The sequence below is a fragment of the Monodelphis domestica genome, chromosome 1, assembly GCF_027887165.1.
Source record: "Monodelphis domestica isolate mMonDom1 chromosome 1, mMonDom1.pri, whole genome shotgun sequence".
Classification (NCBI taxonomy): domain Eukaryota; kingdom Metazoa; phylum Chordata; class Mammalia; order Didelphimorphia; family Didelphidae; genus Monodelphis; species Monodelphis domestica.
This window is the reverse complement of record NC_077227.1, coordinates 165,602,187-165,622,146: the sequence shown is the minus strand read 5'-3', so window position 1 is coordinate 165,622,146 and position 19,960 is coordinate 165,602,187. Positions and strand designations below refer to the sequence as shown.

The following is a 19,960-nucleotide window of genomic DNA, read 5'->3' as shown; positions in this document are numbered from 1 at the left end:
TTGCTCTTCTTGAGAGCTATTTACTGAAATTATCTTTGATAAGATGTCATAAAAGTAATTACAAGTAGTGAAAGTGCTGCACATCCAGGATTCCCATCTTCCTATCTGGAGCTCAGATGGGAAACAAAGGTATTCAGCTTCTGAATAAAGCTTTGTGTAAACCCACAAAAGAAAATGGAAAAAATTGTTATTTAATAACTGTTTGAAAAATAGCCTTCTTCTCTCAGTAAATTAGATAACTTTAGCAAGAGGTTTTTTTTAAACCTAAACTATCTAGATTATTCATTGTTTGGGTTCCTCCATTCATTTTTTTAGCCTAACCCTCTCATTTTTTAAAATCAAATTTTATTTTTTCAATTAATAAGCATTTACTTTTTCCTCACTTCTACCTATCAAAAAAAATTTGCTTATTTTCATTTGCAAACTCTCCACATCTGTTTTTCCTAACAAATCCATGGGAAATGAATTTTTTTTTTTGTTTAGTTAGAATCTTCCTTTTTTGTAATTTAGAATATAATTAAGTAATGATGATGATAAGAGGTTGGACCTATGATTTCATTGTTGTAGGGAACGCCTGCATGAGGAAATTTTCTATATTGATGCAGGTTGGTGCCTTGTCTGCCATTTATATAATCTGAGCTGCCACCAGGAGAGGCATCAAACATGCAGCCTGTAACACTCCAGGTGTGGTCATGAACTAGATTAAAATATAGTTCCTATCTGACTTTAGTGTGTTGATATATGAATAAAAAAGAAATATATTTATGTGTGGTTTTCTAAGTCACAATTTGGCCTGCAGGAGTCCTTTTGTATGATTTAATGACCCCTATTTCTGTCTGAGTTTGAAACACCTGGCTTACAGCACTCAGAAGTTAAGTGACCTGGTCTGGGTTCTCAGCCTGTTTCTTTTCCTCCTTTTCCTCTTCCTCCTCCTTTTCTCCCCCACCCTTCAAAACCCTTCCCTTTGGTCTTAGTATCAATATTGGGGTTAAGTGACTAGCTCACCTAGCTGCCCTTCCCACCCTGCTTCTAACACAACTATCTATGCAAACCTGAACAAATTTTTTTATCTTGCAGTAACCTAGGTAACTCTCACAAAACTAAGTTGAAAAACAATGTCAATCCGAATTGGTAGAAGCATTTTCCTTGTCAACAGCTCCATATCCTCTGGAATCAGAGGACCTGGGTTTAAATCTCATCTTTGATGCTTATTTCCAATATAATCTTGGGCAAATCATTTAACCTCCATGGATTGTAGTTTCCTCACTTGTAAATGGAAAGCATTGGACCAGATGTCCTCTGGTGTCTTTTCTAGCTCTAGAGCTTTGATTCTATGTGCAGAATAAATGCATTTATATATATAGATATATATCTATATCTATAATTTCATTTGATATAAGTAACTTCAACTTTCTTCCATTAGACATGACATTCTGCCATAGGCTTGGGGACCAGGTCATATTTAATTCTTTTTAATTTATTTTATTTTTAAAAAACCCTTACCTTCCATCTTAGAATCAATACTAGGTATTGGTTCCAAGGCAGAAGAGTGGTAAGGGTTAGGCAATGGAGGTCAAGTGACTTGCCCAGGGTCACACAGGTAGGAAGTGTCTGATTCCAGATTTGAACCCAGGATCTCCCATCTCTGGGCCTGGCTCTCAATCCCCTAAGCTGTCCAGCAGCCCCCCATATTTAATTTTCAATTAAATATGATGCTCTGTATAAAGAATAGCAATAGTAATTGTACCTCTGACTTCATTTATATAAGAAATTTCAGGCAAGAAAATTCTCTTTACCATTGCAGGTCAGCTCCTAGAAAGCTGCCTGGAGCACTAAGCTGTTAAATGATTTGGGTAGGGGCATGCAGCCGAGGACACTGGAAGTAGGGATTTTTAACTCAAGTCCTTCTGGCTTTGAGACAGGCTCACTCTTCACTAAACCACACTGCCTCTGTGTAATAAACCTTTCTTGAAGTTAAATTTCAGTTTCATTTCGGACATATCCCATCCTAGGTGTTCCCTCTGTCAGATGTCTTCTTTAAGACCGGTTTGTGCCTGCTCTTGGCAGATGACTGGCTCTCCCAGAGAAAAATAGTTGCATCAAGGCTAATGTTCTATGTTGATTTTCATTCATTTCTCTCCTCCCGACTGTCATCCCTGATCAAGTATATAAAATCAATAGGGAATAGAAGAGATTAGATTCTGTTTCCCTCTAGAATTAATGAAATGTCTCTTTGACTTGGGAAGCACACTCATTTTTTTGCCCATTGTATTCCAGCAAATTTCACTTGGGAACAAATATTGACAGATTTGTTTCAGTCAGTCCGCCTTTCAAGTTCAGGTTGTTTTTGCTCCATTCCCAGCATGCTCAAAGGGCTTCGATCCTAACATGCTCTGCATATCTTTCCCAGACCAGAATCATCCTTCTGAATTGGTGCGCCTGGTTTCTGAGAATGAAACGACCAGGAGAGGACAAGGTCCGCCCTGCCTGTCAGCATAAGCAGCACCGGTGTAGCCTGACCAGCGTCGAACTCAATGCCATGTCTGGGCAACCGACCAGTAATGGAAACATGCTCTATATTGGCTTCCGTGGACTAGAAGGGACGCACTGTATGCCTGCTAGTGACTCTGGGGTGATCTGTGGGAGGATGACTTGCTCTCCCACCGAGGAGGAGAATATCCTTCACAGTGGGCACACCTCAGAGGGGGACCCAGACCTGGCTAAAATTCTGGAAGAGGTTCGCTACATTGCCAATCGATTCCGTGACCAGGATGAAGAGGAAGCTGTCTGCAATGAATGGAAGTTCGCAGCCTGTGTGGTGGATCGCCTGTGCCTGATGGCCTTTTCAGTCTTCACCATCATTTGCACCATTGGGATCTTGATGTCAGCACCAAACTTTGTTGAGGCTGTGTCTAAAGATTTTGCTTAACGGAGCACTGGCTTTAAGCCTGTAATGCTTGCTAGGTAGGAAATATATGGGGCAGAATTTTGGCTTTGGTAGGACTTTGGGGTGCTAATCCCATAACAGCATTGAACCCACACTGCACAGATGCATCATTATTATCATCAGTATTATTACTTGCAATTTCTTATCTGTAATACAATGATGGTGGAGTTTCTTCTATCAGATAGTCGGATGTGTAGAATCATAGATCTTTATAAGGCTAGAAGGGATGGGAGTTTTTAGGACTGGAAGGGATTTAGTTATTTCATCATATTCCCAGTAAAACAATGCTTGAAGTATCCCAGACAGCCTAAGTAAAAATTTTATATTTAACGATGGTTGAGATTAAAGTCCCTTTGCCAGTATTATTGTTAATGCATGTGTGCATGTCACTTGCCCCAAAGGTCTAAAACGACTAAGTGTGAACACAAGCTGGTTTGAAAAGAAATCCAAATTAATTAAATCTAATCAAACAGCTGGCTATTTTAAATGAATAAGTAGTTGTTTGATGGAATCCAAACTTTTCGTTTATTTATTTTTCCAACTCATAGGATCACAGATTTAAAAACTTCAAGAGAATTTATGGGTTATCTACTCCAGTCCCCTCACTTTATTGATCAGGGTATTTGTGAGCAAAGTTAGGAAGTGACTTGGCCAAAGTCATTTAAGAAAAGAGTGGCAGAACCAAAATTTTAACCTGTTTTCTAACTTTAAACTTTAAATCAGTGCTCTTTTCAAATACTTTTGAAGGGGCAACTATATATACAAATTCCTTTAACTGTTTTGAATGGCTTTTAGGCAAGGCAAATTAGACTTGAATTTGGAAAACCACTTGACATTTTTCTTTTTTTTTAAAAAGACTTATTTGATTGTTAGCAAAATACTAATTCCTGGTCAAACCAATCAAGAGAGTAAAAAATTTGGGGGAGCAGGGCATAAAACACAACCTGATAGGGTCTATAAAGCTTCTTTTACCCTCATTAATTTGCTCTCTTAAAAATAATTATTATTTATTGTGTTCTTTTCTTTTAAAAATTTTATTATAAAATGTCTTCTTCCTTTTTACCCTCTCTCATCCACCAAAAAGGCAAGCAATATGATATCAATTCTTTTTAAAATTTTTATTTATTTAAAAAACATTTTTCCATGTGTACTGATTTAATTTTCTTTCCTTTCCCTTTACCCTTCCCCTTCCCAGATCCAATAAATGCTTCCACTCGGTTATACAAATGTTATCACTTATACTTATTTCCATATTATTCATTTTTGCAATAGAGCAATTTTTAAAAACCAAAGCCCCAAATCATATATCCATATTAACAAATGATAAGTAATTTGTTTTTCTTCTGTGTTTCTACTCCCACAGTTCTTTCTCTCAATGTGGATAGTATTCTTTCTCATAGGTCCCTTGGGATTGTCTTGTATTGGAAAAGTCCATTGCATTGTATTATTCCACAGCATTTCACTTTCTGTGTATAATGTTCTCTTGGTTCTGCTCATTTCATTCTGCATCAGTTTCTGGAAGTTCTTCTAGTTCATATAGAGATCTTCCAGTTCATCATTCTTTATAGCACAATAATATTCCATCACCATCATATACCACAATTTGTTCAGCCATTCCCCAATTGAGGGGCACCCCCTCATTTTCCAATTTTTTGCCACCATAAAATATGTGGCTATGGATATTTTTGTACAAACATTTTTCATCATTATATGATATCAGTTCTACATGTGAAACCATACAAAACATTTCCATGCTGTCTAGATTGCAAAAAAGCATGAAAAATAAAAGAAGCAAGAAAATTATACTTCAATTTGCACTCTGAGTTCATCAGTTCTCACTTTGGAGGTGGATAGTATTTTTCCAACATGAGTCCTTTGGAATTGTCTTGGCTCATCAATACTGATCAGAGTAGCCAAGTCTTTCACAGCTGATCATCATTACATTGCTTTCTTTGTGCACAATGATTTTCCAATTCCTCTTACTTCACTATATGTAAGCTCATATAGATCTTGCCATCTTTTTTCTGAAGCTCTCATTTCTTATAAAATGATAACAGTCTGTCACAATCATATGCCACAACTGATTCAGCCATTTTCCAACTGGTGAATATTCCTTCAGTTCCAATTCTTTGCCACCATAGAATGAGTTGCTATAAATATTTTTATACATATAAGTTCTTTTCATTTTCCTTTCCTTTCCTTTTCTTTTTGATCAGAGAGACTCACTGTAAAATTTTTTGATATCATTTAATTGTTTTTGACACCATTGAGCAAAATGTATTTCCCCTGATTATCTCTTTTAATTAGGTCTATTTTTATGTTTGCTTTGTCTAAGATCATGATTGCTATTCCTGACTTTTTTTTATAAATCAACTAAAGCATATTAGATTCTGCTCTAGCCTCTTATGTGTCTCTCTGTTTTGAGTGTGTTTCTTGTGTACAATTTGTTGTCTAAAATTTGGGTTCTAATCCATTTTCCTATCTATTTTTATTTATAGGTGAATTCATCCCGTTCACATTTACAGTTATTATTTTTGTGTACAAGTATTCAACATCATGACTTTCCTCATTGTAGTTTCAATATACTGCAGGTTAGCATGAGAAATAAGACAGGAATTTTTGGGAAGTTTTGTGGAAGCCACAGACAACATGAGAGAGCCAGAAAATGACACAGAAAAAAGTTTAGAAACTCAAAAGCATAAAATATGCATGTAGGATTATGTGAAATCAACATATTTTCTTTTAATATCATAAATATGCACAATGTATTTTTAAAAGTTAGAATAAGTAAACAATAAGATTTATGAAAAGAATATAAAAGCCAAAAATATTATGTGGATTTTCTGGATCACAGGAGCTCTATGCCTCTTATCTTGGTGATATGAAGGGATACCTTTATTTCCCTCAGTTCCATATTCTTCTGTTTCTTCTTCTGTTTCTCTTTTTATTCTGTCTCTCCTCATAGATCTTTTTTGCTTCTAATTACTGCCTCCCTTGATCTACTCTCCCATTTATCATCCCCCCCCCTATTTCCCTATTGGGCAAATTATAATTCTATATACAATTGAATGTGTAAACATATTCTTCCCTCTTTGAACAAATTCCAACAAGAGTGAGGTTCAATCATTGCCTGCCACTTCCACCTCCATTTCCCCATCCACTTTAAAAGCTCTTCCTTGTGTAGTCTTTTTTTTTGTGAGAAAAATTTTACCATTCTGTCTTTTCTTTCTTCTCCCAGGACATCCCTGTTTCTCACCTCTTCATTTTTTTGGGAAATCATTCCAATATAATCAAATCACACCCATGCCCTCTGTCTATGTAAACTCCTTTTAATTGCCCTAATGATGATAAGGTTTAGGAGTGACATGTATCATCTTCCCATATAAGAATATAAACTATTTAACTTTATTGAGTCCCTTATTATTACTGTTTTATGTGTACCTTTTTATGCTTTTCTTCTTTGAATGCAAAATTTTCTATTTAGCTCTGGTCTTTTCATCAGCAATACTTGAAAGTTCTCTATTTCATTAAATATCCAATTTGCCCTCAGAAGGATTATACTCAGTTTTGTGGAGTTGCTATTCTAGGATGTAATCCTAGTTCCTTTGCCTTCTGGAATATCATATTCGAAGCTCTCTGCTTGTTTAACATGGAAGCTACTAAATCTTGTGTGATCTTGTCTATGGCTCTGCAGTATTTGAATGAATTTCCTGGCAACCTGTAATATTTGCTCCTTGACCTAGGAACTCTGGAATTTTGCTATCATATTCCTGGAAATTATCATTTTGGAATCTCCTTCCAAAGGGGATTGGTATATTCCTTAAATTTCTATTTTACCCTTTGGATCTAAGATATTAGGGCAGTCTTCCTTGATAATTTTTTGAAATATGATTAATTTTTGTTATTGATCATGGCTTTCAGGTAGTCCAATTACTCTTAAACAATCTCTCCTCAATCTATTTTCCAGGTTAATTTTCCCACTAAGGTATTTCACATTTCCCCCTATTTTTTATGCTTTTGACTATGCTTAATTATTTAACGTCTCAGAGAATTATTAGCTTCCACCTGTCTAGTTCTAATTATTAATAAAGTATTATTAAGTGAGCTTTTGCACTTCTTTTTCCATTTGACCTATTCTGTTTTTTTTTTTGGGGGGGGGGAGTTCTTTTCTTCAGTCAATTTTTGTGTCTTTTTTTTTTACCATTATGTTACTTCTGCTTTTATGAATGTTATTTTTTCAGCATATTTTTATGCCTCTTTTTCAAAGCTGTTAATTTTCTTATCATACTTTTCTTCCATCATTCTCCTTTATTTTCCCAATTTTTCTTCTACTATTCATCTCTTTAAAAAATCAAGAAATTCTTATTGGGCTTGTGTCCAATTAGCATTTTTTTGAGGCTTTGATTGTAGCTATTTTCACATTTATATCTTCTTCTGAGTTTGTGTTTTGGTCTTCCTTGCCACCATAGTAGCTTTTTGTGGTCAAGTTAATTTTTTGTTGTTGTTGTTTTTAACTCATCCCCTACCCACTATTTCTTATCTTTGAACTTTATGTTAAAGTTGGCCTCTGCTCCCCTTGAGGCAAGCTCCATGCTTTTTGGTACTACTATTTTCAGAGCTAGTTCTGGGAGGTGTGGTTATTGCTTTCCTGGTCTGTGTTCTGGTCTTTACCCAGGAAAAGCCCTTGTTTCCCTGAAGTTGCAATGCTAGTTTTCTTCTTGGATTTGGAACTGTGATCAGGGCCTCTACTCTCCTGTGACTGTAAGCACTAGTGCTCCTCTCCACCCTGAAATTGTGACCTAGAACCACATATGGACAATAGACTTGATCAGAGCCAGCTGTGTAGTTCCAGAAAAGGGTCCCTTATAGTTCTTTCTGACCAGTGGTCTTGACTGTCTTTATCAGAGAGTTCCTGAAGCTCCAACTGATACTACTACTGTTGCTGCAGTTATATGCATGTATGTGAGTGCTTTGGACAAACCTTCACTTGTATTACAGACCTCTCCTGTCAACCTCCTAAGTTTTCTTAGGTCAGAAAAATGCTCACTATGGCATTTTTCTGGCTCTGTCACTCCAAAGCTTTTTTTGTGAGGCGTTATTTTATAGTTGTTTAGAGTAGAATTTTGAGAGTTCATCTGGATTTCTATCTCTATGCCTTCTTAACCTGTTCTCTCTTGAAGGATTTTGTTGCTTCCAAACATTTCTTTATTACTTCATCATATCTAGGAGTTTTATCTGGCTTCCTCAGTGCGACAAAAGCAGAAATCTTTTGATCTCATGACTTTATGAATACCTTCTTTTTTACTTTTATTTTTACAGCAACTGAAAGAATTCTATTATAATTTTCTGCTCAAATTAACTTGGTATTGAGCAAAAGCAATTCAGTATAAAATCAATGGTCAGTGGGTATAGCTGCAACTCAACGAACTGTCCAAGTATTCTAAAATAATGCATGAAATGCCTCAAAAATATTTGAATTGGTTGACACACAGCTCTTTAGATAATATGTTGATTCATCCAAAAGGAGATTGTCAAATGATAATCACTCCCTCCTCCTTCTCTTTTGGTTCAGGGAGTTTCTCGAGGAATTCACTGGGGCTGGTTCTTTTGCCAAGTGCAGTTTGTGACTCTTGCAGCACACTAATTATCCAGATGAATTGGGGACTTAATGATCCAACTAAAAGAGTTTTTTGGATAACTGACTGTCATCAGCAAGGAGGGAGTAGGCTGACTATCCATGGTTGGAAACTCCCCAACCATTCTAGTTCTTGCCACTAGGCTTCAGCTTCTTTACCAAAGGGATGAACCCATGGATTTAGTCTTGTGTTAAGCCTTTGGCTAATCAGCATTTGCACTAGGAATGGATGGTTTTAAGACAATATGATTTTTTTCTTTTTCTTTTTCAATGATGACTCGATCATCTTTCCCCCTCTTCAATAGTTTATCTTTGCTTCTGTTTTTATTAAAATTAAAACAACTCACAAAAGATTTTATTTTACCCTTCAAGAAGGGCAAACTCTGCAATAAGAGGGCTTCAGAATTCATAGTAAGCAGGTACAACATGTTCTTTTTTTTCCTGAGACCTGATGAGGTGACTGTGAGACGAGGATGGGGTTTATTAGCAAAACAACACTGAAGGCTGCAAAGAGTGGTGGCTAGAAGACTTGGTTCAAATCCCAACTTTTCTATATATGATTGTGACCAAGGACAAGTCACCTAACCTCTTGATACTCTCAGGCAACTTTTTAAGACAAATTATAAACTATTGCTAATTTTCATTGGCAGTGAGTTTCTATAATGGAAGTTCCCCAAATGAATGAGATTAACAACAATAAAAATAAAATAAGTCAAGTGTTATTGTTTATAAATTTCTGGACTTCTGGGAATGAGAAATTAAGTAGATTTCCTCCCTCCTTTCTAACCTTTTCTTCTGTGTGTCTGAGTGATATATACATGTATTCCTATGCATCAAGATGAAGCCCAAATCTTAAACAATGCATGTGAGTTTGTGAGATATGTGGGCAACAAGGAATGTCTTGCTTTGTGCCAAGAAGTGTTATGGATTTAGCCAGATAGACTTTAAAGTGAGTTAGGCCATCCCATGTCTCACAATTAGGGACTAGAATCAACTTCATTCCTTCAATAGGATATGTGTGAACAATGTGCAATCTTTTCTGTGTTTTACTATTAAAGTGTCTTGAATGTAAGGAAAATAAGTCTTTTAAGTTATTTGGTCTACTTTATTTAATATCACGATGCCAAAAATTAGTTCTGGTCATATATTTTTTTAACAAATTGGTTTTAAGGAAGAATATTTAAAGACTGTCCAATGGTAAATCATTCTTTTTTTTTTTTAAGGATCTAAAATGATTATGGCATTTAAAAACAGGTAATTTTGAAACTGTCCTGTCTATAGCTATGGGGTTTAAGATTTCTTCACCTGTATTTGTTCCACTTTTCTGTTTGTGAAGTGAAAATAACTGAGTGTGTCTCATACTTCTTGCTGCAGTATTGCCTTTTTTAAAAAAAATAATAATACTTAAATGTATGATGGCTTTTTAAGACGTGTAACCGTGAAATGTCATTCTAGTTGAGTCTTGCAGAAATAAATATTTTAGATGAAAAGTATGTGCACTGTTTTCACTTTTGTATTTGAACATGTTTAGAAATTGGAGGGTCTTTGAAGGCCATCCATTTCACCCTCCTTATTTTTACAGATATGAAAACTGCATACAAAATTTAAATTTAATTCAGCACAAAGCACATCAGTGGCAGTCAGGGAAAGCTCAAGTTTCTAATGATTTCAATTAAATATCTCCACTTTTATTCCCTTCAACACTGCTAGGAATCATGCAGATGATGTTGAAATACTGTAGTTTCTTGGCTGAATTGTATTTTCCCAAATCAAAATGCCTATTAGGAGCTACTCAGTATTTTTATCCCCATTTTATTTTTGCTTTTTCAATACTTTATTAACCACACCCTAAATTTAATTAAGCTGAGATTTAAATAGTTGTTCTCTTCATCTCTCATCCAAAGATTAATTGTACAAATTTTTAAGGTCACTATTTCCATTTACAGATATATCCTTATTTTTAAAGAGGAAGAAACTGGGTCTCTGAAAGGAAGACCATCACTGATACAAAAATTATTCTGTACTTGAAGTCAGAAGGCTTGGACTTTTCTCATCTGCCTCTGTCACTTATGAATTGGGTGGCTGCCAAGTAACCTTGTTTCTTTGGGCCTCAGTTTCCTTATAATCTGTAAAAATGAGGAAAATCATACTTGATATATCTACCTCATACTGTTTTGAGGAGAGCCATATGAAAATTATGCAGTCCTTTAAAAGTGCCTCATTTCATTGTGGTGAGTCATTTCAGTAACATCTGAGTCTCTATGACCTGATTTAGGCTTTTCTTGGCAAAGATACTGGAGTGGTTTGCCATTTCCTTCTCAAGCTCACTTAACAGATGAGGAAACTGAGGCCAATAGGGTTAAGTGACTTGTTCAGGGTTGCACAGCTAGAAGTGTCTGAGGCCAGATTTGAAACCTGAAAGATGAGTCTTTCTGACTCTAGGCCTGATACCAGAAATAAGAAATTATCACTTTGGGTCATGTGACCAATTATTTTTTCAAAATTAATTAGATTAAAAAAATCCACCTGGCTAACAATATATTTTGACACTAACCCATTTAAAGGTTTTTATTCTCTTATTCTCCTAGCTATCTTCAACTTCTTTTTATAACATTAAATTATTACTTAGTTATTGTTTTAATTTTTATATTATTTAATTTTATTTATTATTATTTTAATATTATTATTATTATTTATATTAATTTAATATTATTTTTACTACTAAAAGATCTCAGTCACTTATCAACAATGCTAGAGGAGTTAAGCATATCTTATGATCATAGTTAATTAACCTTAATAACTCAAACCTCCCTCCCCTATTCTTTTGAAATAGATAAGGCAACAGGCTACAGTAGTTAGAATTCTAGATTTGGAGTTAGATAGTTCTGAGTTCAGTTTCCACCTAGAACACTTAATAGTTGTGTGGGTGACCCAAGGAAATAACTTCTCTGGGACTGGGTTTCCTTATTCCTCTGGGTCCTAATATTCCTTAATTTGTACAATGAAGGCGTTGGACTTGATGACCTCCAACATCCATTCCAACCCTAAATCTCTGCTCTTCTGAAATGGGATAAAATAATATAGAAACTGTGAATTCCTGAGGGAGCTGCAATTTCATCAACATAGAGAAAACTTCCATTGTGGGAAGTTCCCCCACCCCAGAAGATCTCAGTCTGAAGAGACAATTCTGGGCAATGGCATAAATGAGTTAAATCTTACTGAACATAGGATCACAAATTTAGAGCTGGAAAGGAATTTTGGGGTCATCCAAACCAATGTCCTCATTTTATGGATCAAGAAATTGAGGTCTAAATGCTCAAAGTCATATAACTGATAAAGAGTGAGGTTGGGATTTGAACCCAGGCCTTCTTGACTCCATTACTCTTCCCACCACACTATGCTATCTCTTGTGTACAATATATTTGGATTAAAAGTAACATTTATACTTAAGTAAGGTATAATGAGAGGTAGGCCTTTTGTCTTCAGAATGCCACTTTTTTTTGTGTTTGTAAGTATAATCTTATTAACTTTATATTTACATTCAAGGGAGGCAGCAAGGTATAGTAGACAGAGCTTTAGATATTTAAAATTAGATTACTAAATTAAGTTAAATAAATTAATTTATTTATTATATAATTATATAAATATATATATGTAATATATATTTATATATTTTTATATAATTATATAATTTATATAAATAAATTAAATTTAATTAATTAATTAAAATTAGTGTTCACATTCTGCCTCTGATATTTAATAACTGCAAGATCTGATGTAAATTACTTTTCCTCTCTCTCATCCCCGGTTATCTTTAAAACGGGAGCAATGCTAGTCAATGTCTGAGGCCAAATTTGAACTCCAGTCTTTGTGACTCCAGTCTGGGATTCTATCTACTGTGCCAACTACCTATCCTACAGTATTACAAGTACTACAAGTAGCATTTCTCCCATAACCCCTGTTTGCCTCAGTTTCTTCATTAAAATTGAGATCATAATAGCATCTCCCTCAATGGCTTGTTTGAGGATAGAATAAGATAATATTTGTAAAGTGCTTCACATATAGTAGGAAATTGTGTTTATTATGTTATATATGTAGGCAATAATTGTTATTATTACTATTATCCACCTCTTAGGGTTTATGTCTTTAAAGTGATCTACAAAATTTAAAAGTATTCTATATTTAAAATATTATATAAGTGTCAGCCTGCACTACATGATTTCTTTTGATCCTTACAACATCTCAATAAGACAAGCAGCACAAAAATTCTCTCCATTTTACAGATGTTGATAGTAACATTTGGAGAGATTAAAGATCTTAGTCAAGGCCATACAGCTAAGAAATAGTCGATGTAACCATGAACTTCTGTTTCTAAGTCTTTCTTTTTCATTATATCCTACACAAGCTCATATAACGACCATCTTGATTATGAACTAATTATATTTAATTAACATACAGTAAATAATATAATTAATAATTAACTAATTATTTGGGACAGAGATCTATTTTTTCTACAAGACAGGATATACCAGTTTAAAACAAACTCCTGAATAAAATTCCCTCATAAAAGCGCAGGGGTCTTCCAACTCAGCTGTGTGCTGAGGCTCCAAACCATCTTCACACATGATTGATAGGGAGCCAAAGAGCGGACTTGCATTCATCTGAATGGCTCCAGGCAGTATCTAGATTTCGTCTGTTAATTACACAAGATGGGGCCCAGGTAACTATTTAGAGGTCTGTCTATATCTAGAGGCACCACTAGGTGGTGCTCTAGGCTTGAGCTCTCACTAGACATGTGCAAACCGGACAGTCTTCCCAGTGTATTGCTATATCCAGTTAAACCTCTTGGCGGAGCCCAAAGACACAGGTATATCACAATACCTTAGTAATCTGCCAGCCATTACAAATCTTGGCTTTTCCCATTGCTTTCTAAGGGTATGGATACATTCCTCAAAAATATTTCATAATTTCTCAAATAGTTCAGTCCCCTTGCAATCTTCATCTCTTTCCCAGCCTCATGCAACCCCAAAGGATTACATGTTCCCAGGGATAGGGAATGGATATGATTTTACTGAGATAGAAGCTCCCAGATGAGGAACTAATAGAAATATTTATATAAATATATTTATTTAATTTACATGAAACATATATTTATAAATTTATAAAGGTATTTAATATGAATTATATATAATTTTATAAATGTATTTAATATAAATTATGTATATAAATATATAAATACTATAAATGTAGGTCAGCAACTTTTTTAGAACTAATTTTAGAGAGCTGACTAGGACTCCATTAAGTTAAGCAATTTGCCCAGAGTCACATAGATGGTGTGGAACCAGAGATGGGGCTTAATACCATACCTTACTAGTTCCATAGTCAACTCTCTATTTACTATGCCATGCTATATCTCTCTATTCATTCATATGAGAGACGGCACTAAGAATTCACCCTCCCTCAGCCCCTAAGCATCCAGAACTCTCCTAGTGCCTACTGAGGTTGGAAAGCCCAATTCTTCCCTTGCCATCTTTTGCATTGGTAAGAGACACTGAAAGTGTTTATTGATAGAGATCAGATCGCCCTTGCTGTATTTTATCCCAGAGGTACAAAGTTGGGGATGGTCTCTATCTTAGCTTACCACATTTGGTTCCGAGCTTTTTTAGTTGGCCATCCTTCATGGGATTCCTTATTTTCATTCTAGCAAGAAGCTAAATGAAGCCCTGATAGATTTTTAAAAGGCTGTTCAACAAAGACCAAAGATCTTGTGTTGGCATTTACATGGGAAATATTCAAAGATCTTAGGCAATCATTTTTTCAATTGAGGGTCCAAGGTATCAAAAATCAATTCTTTCTTTATTTCTCTACAGGAAAGGAAAAAATAAAAATGTAGCAAATTAGAGGTTATATGATAAAGGTTCGTAGTGATGTGTGTATTCACATGGATATGTCTAATTTCAGCTCACAGAGGGGAATAAGTACATATTTTTGTAATCACACTCTTTAAAAAACTTTCATTCCTGCCTAGAGAAGAATGAGAGTTGGTGGCAAGATGGTGGTCACTCAAAGAGAAGAGAGTAAGGTAACTATTAGAGAGTCAGTCAAGAGAGAAGGTCTTTGTTAGTGGAAGGAGTCATTTCTGAAGTCAATAAGAGACTTAGTTATGGAGAAGAAACATTGCCCTTGAAAAAGAATCACTTCATCTCTTCCCTTGAGTTTTTATAGAGTGCAACTGAGAGAAGTGGATTGCTCACTCCTTCACTCCCCCATTGGTTCTGGTGTCTCATAGTGTAGTTGCTCAGCTAGTAGGAGACACTGTGACCACTAGAAAATGTCTAATTTCTAGACCCAGAACTGAGTTGCAGAACAGAGCTAAGATTCAGAAGGAGCAACTCAGGAAGCTTAGCAGTGTGACCTGCCCAGAAGAGGCAATCAACCCAGTGGGAGTGACATCAGGAATCTACAAGCAGAGAAAAGACATCAAGGTCCTGCCATGCTCTATATGTGTGCTCATTCTTTTCAGTTTTCTGTTTGTTGGAGATTGTAACCCAGGTTTATGGAGGGATTTTTAATTTTATTTTTTTAGCTACAGCTCTTCCTACATCATTTCAGTAAATGTTTTTGTTTTGCACTAATCAGATCAATTGGCTGACTGGTAAAGGTTTTTAAAAGCATCAGTGGAAGATCTTGAATTATAGTAAAAAGCAGGTAGACTATAGAATTTCTTGAAATTGGGTTGGCTATCTCCCAGGGGACCTAATGATAAATATAAATTAAGGTGGAGGAACCAATAGGGAGAATTACATATCTTTAGATCTCTAGCACTTAGCCCAGTACCTTATACTTGGAAAGTGCTTAATAAATGTTTATCATTGTAACCAAGGGTTCAAGCCTGGGAATTTGCATAAAATTCTCCTCCTTGATGGAGAAAATTTTAACTCTGGAATCCATGCTTTCCTGAGGAGTGCAGTTATTGAGAGCTTAGGAGAGAAGAACCCTTTTTCATCTGGCTCTGACTTCAAGAGAGAATACAAGCAGCCCCCAAATCTCTTCAGGGCTCGGTCCTTGGAGGGAGAAAATGGCTGTGAGGAGCCAACCCATAGAGAAGCTGGCATCTGTAGTATGTTTCTATTTCCAATTTGCCACACTGAAGACTTTAGGAAATTCCCCCTGAGGTGAAATTAAGGACTCTCTCTTGTTTGAACTGAGATGTCTCATTCCCAGTGAGAGAGTTCACTGATTTGGTTGATATATTCTGATTTGCTTAGATAAATGGATTTATTCACTTTTCAACATGTGATGATTTTTGTGTAACTAGCATTTGTTGGGAAGGAAGCTAATCCTTCAGCTAAATTTTGAGGTATTCTACCATTAAGAGAGAATCAGGAATCAGGAAAAGTGTCTTGCACCTAAAAGTAATTTCCCCCTAGACTAACAATAGAGGAGGAAATAGATATAATTCTAGTCTGATATCCTCTCTCTGAGTGGCCAGCATTTTGCCTCCAACTCCTATTCTTCTCTAGGCTGGAATGAAAAATTTAAAAATAATATGATTACAAAAATGTGCATTTATTCCCCTCTGTGAACTGAATTTAGACAAACTCATACGAATACACACATAACCACACAAGAGGCACAGACTTTGTATCATGTATCATGTATCTTCTGCTTTGCTAAGTTTTTCTTTTTTCCCTTTAAGGAGAGAAATAAGGAAAGGGTTGAGTTTTTTAACACCTTGGACCCTCAATTGAAAAAAATGATTGCCTAAGTTCTTTGAATGTTTCCCTTGTTAATAAGACATCTAAAAACAAAAACTTCTAGAAAGAGTCTGAACTGTATTGGTAAAACACTAGATGCCTTTAGATAGCTGACTAAGGAACTTTTTCAGCCATCCCAAAGAGCAAAAAAGTATGACCATTTTTCTTTATAAGTTATAAATTGGATGCTAGAAGTTTCTTGTGCTCTAAAATGTGAAAATATACTACTTAGGGACAGAGCACTCTACAGATTTTGAATACAAGAACTCACTTCATTGAAAGTGTCATCTCTTTGTTTCTGGTAGCTAGAAGGCTCCATTGAAGTGGGGTTCCATATTTAGCTCCAGTTCTCCGCTACAGATAGATACCAGATAACGATTTCCTGCTTTTAAGGCATTCTACAGATAGTTAAGGTCTACTCTCAAAGAGGTGATAGTTTAATGGAGGGAAGACTAAGGATAATCAATATAAAATAAGGAAAAAAGAGAAAAGGACAAAACATTTGCTACGAGAAGTTTGAGGAAGTTGAGTGCATTTTCACTTGGTGAAATAGTTTTGAAGGAGGTTAAACTTTAATAGAGAAAGTTGAAGTCAGATTGAGTCCATTTCTTTTTTGCTATTATTCCCACTACAGCCACCATCACTACTTCTCACCTAAATTACTTCAATAGTATCCTAATTGGTCTTCCCATAGTCAACCTTTCCTCTCTCTAGTACACTCCCAGGAAGCTGCCATATTGTTATTTCTTAATGCCTGGGTTGGCTGAAGTGCTTAGGACAGTGCTCAAAATGTTTTAAAAAATGCTGAATGACTGATTGAAGCTTAAGAAGAATCAGGGACTCCTATTGCTTTCAGGTTAAAATTCAGACTGTCATTTAAAGCCTTTCACAATCTGGCTCTGGACCATCTTTCCAGTCAGACAAGGTCTTCATCCTCCTCATATAGTCTAAGTTCTAGATCAGCAGCTCTCAAAATAGGGTCCTTTCAGGTGTTGTACTTAAAATGACTACAATAATGATAATGTTATGTGCTTACTAAAATATTTCTCCATTTTCCACATGATATCTCTGTGTGAGGCTGGATTTTCTTCATATGCTCTTATCAAAACAACATCTAACTGAATGAATACACAAGCAGATAAAAGAATCCAGCTACCTTCTATTATGTCAGACTTTAAAGAGATTTTCAGAAATATGTAAAAAAAATTCATCTTCTCATGAAATTTTTCTGATTTCAGAAAATGTTGCTTTTCAGAAAATGTTATTTACATAAACATATAATGGATTTGCTATTATTTTTAAATATTGACAGATTCATTTCCCCCTTCAATATAGCTTTAAAAAACCTTTCTGTTTTTCTTAGCTTTTTATCCCAGTCTTTGCTCATTTTGAATTTAGTAGTTTTGACACAGTTCTTGTGGGGCTTCACCACAATTTTAAAAAATGAATAGATAAATATTTTAAAATAACAATTTACTTCCTAATATAGTAAATATTGCTGGGTGTGCAACACATAAACAAAAGCTCTTTGATATCCTACAGAATAAAAAAATCCTCTTATTCCCCATCTTAGTAACAACACTAAGATAGAAGAACATGGGCTAGGCAAACATGGTTAAATGACCTACCCAGGGTCACACAGTTGGAAGCTCAAATATGAAGCTAGATTTGAACCTAGGTTCTCCTAACTCTAGGCCTGGCACTCTATTGTGCCACCTAACTGCCTCATCCTCCATAATTTCTTAAAAGGATAAAAGGTTCTCAATAACTTTGAGAATTTAAATGGGTTCTCAGACCCCCAAAGTTGGAGAACCACTGAACTAGACAAATGTCCTACTTGTTCTTCCCTGTACATGACATTCCATCTCTGGTCTTAGTACCTTTGCACAAACTGTCCCCTATTCTTGGAATGTTCTCATATCTCACCTCGAGGGCCATCTACAATGAGAGACTGTTCTTGATTCCCTCACTTGTTAGTTTATCTCTGCATCAAATTACTGAAAATCCATCTTCTCTAGACTTATCTGTGCAAAATTTGCTTTCCCTTTGTATAGCAGCATACAGGGCACCTGGTAGGTGCTTAATAAATGGTAGTTGATTGATTTGTCAAAGGAATCTAGGTACTTGCTTATTATTATCTCAATTATTAATTCCTTCTTAGGCACTTATTTTCTTAACTTTGCAGTCCAAAAATCATTCCACTTGGCAGAAATAAAGCAAAATAAGAGATGAAGAGTTTGTCTTCTCTATCATTATTTTCATCCCACCCACCCTTTCAGCAATTCTATCTCTTCTTTGATTCGTTTTCCCCTTCAGTATAGCTTAAAAAAACCCTTCTGATTTTCTTAGCTTTCTATCGCAGTTTCTGTTCATTTTGATCTTTAGTAGTTTTGACACAGTTCTTGTGGGGCTTTACCACAATTTTGTACTTAACCTCAATTATTTGACCTCACATCCCTCTTTTCTTTTCTTAATAATCAAGAATTCAGAAGCAAATGCCCAAATGAATCTGTAATCTCATTGATTTGAGAGTTGCTTTCAGTGATGGAGACTGCATTCCATCCAATGACTGTATTCAATGAACATGTATGGGGAGAGCAATAGCCTAACTGCCACCCCCATGTAAATTAGGATCATTTGTCCTTTAGAGGTATTGAAACAATTCTTAAGACTTAATTGGCTTAGAGAATCAAAGGTTTAGGTCATTGACATCACTTCCTGATCAACTGAGTATAGAACAGCCTCATGAATAAGTCTTGTATGACTGGGCAAGGGAATTATATTAAAAAATGGTTACACTAAAGGTAGTATAGAGCAGCCAGGGAACTGGGCTGAGCTACAGAGGTGTGGGATGAGTATTCGAGTCTGAAAGTAGAATCAAGGAGGGTCCTGCTTTAAACAAAACAAGTCACAACTCCAGGGAAAGTCTGGTTACAAAAAATAAAATCTTGTGATTTAGCTCTGAGCTGAGAGGGTAGAGTGGAAGGGATGAGACAAATGAACATTTTCTAGCAAACAAGTAATAGGTAACTAATGCTGAATTCTCTTCTCTCGTCTTTCTTTTCCTTCTCCTTTAATTTAATGGAATTTGACTAAAAAAACTTTACCAACCATAAATATGAATATCAATGACACAAACTTGTCTATAGAAATAGATGTTTAGAGTAGATTAGAAAAGGGAACATAAGAACTTGCCACATATAGGCAACCCTATGAAAAAGAGATTCATAAATGATAGGTTAGAGTAGAATTTATTTCTACTATAATTTATAAAATGAGGGATTAGAAGAGGATTCATTTTTATTCAGTTGAATTTTTAAAAACAGGTTGACTATTACGATTTCAGTCTAGGCAAGTTATGTAAAAAAATAGACATTGTCAAGAAAGATAAACAGGAAACCTAAATGATGTTTAAAGGCTAGATAATGAAGCTCTATCAATGTTAAATGGATAGGTATGCATCAAATAGCATATCATTTAAATACATAAAATAATAGCTAACTGAATTGTAGTAAGAAAGTATTGAAGGTGACTCTAAAATGCCACATTCAAACTTAAATCCTACCAGAATGCTAAATTAAAAGCACATAGTAGATGTGAACAGAATGCTAGAAACTTAGT

At 35.3% G+C, this 19,960-nt stretch overlaps 1 protein-coding gene across 1 annotated transcript in view; it reads left to right on the top strand.

Moving 5' to 3' along the window:
• The window catches only part of CHRNA7 (cholinergic receptor nicotinic alpha 7 subunit), a 218,368-nt gene extending 208,296 nt beyond the window's left edge, over positions 1 to 10,072 (top strand). The window contains exon 10 of the mRNA XM_001377478.5: positions 2,411 to 10,072. Within this exon, the coding sequence (XP_001377515.2) occupies positions 2,411 to 2,929 (519 nt within the window). The 3' untranslated portion in view covers positions 2,930 to 10,072. The remainder of the gene's footprint in view (positions 1 to 2,410) is intronic.
• The last annotated feature ends 9,888 nt before the right edge of the window (positions 10,073 to 19,960 follow it).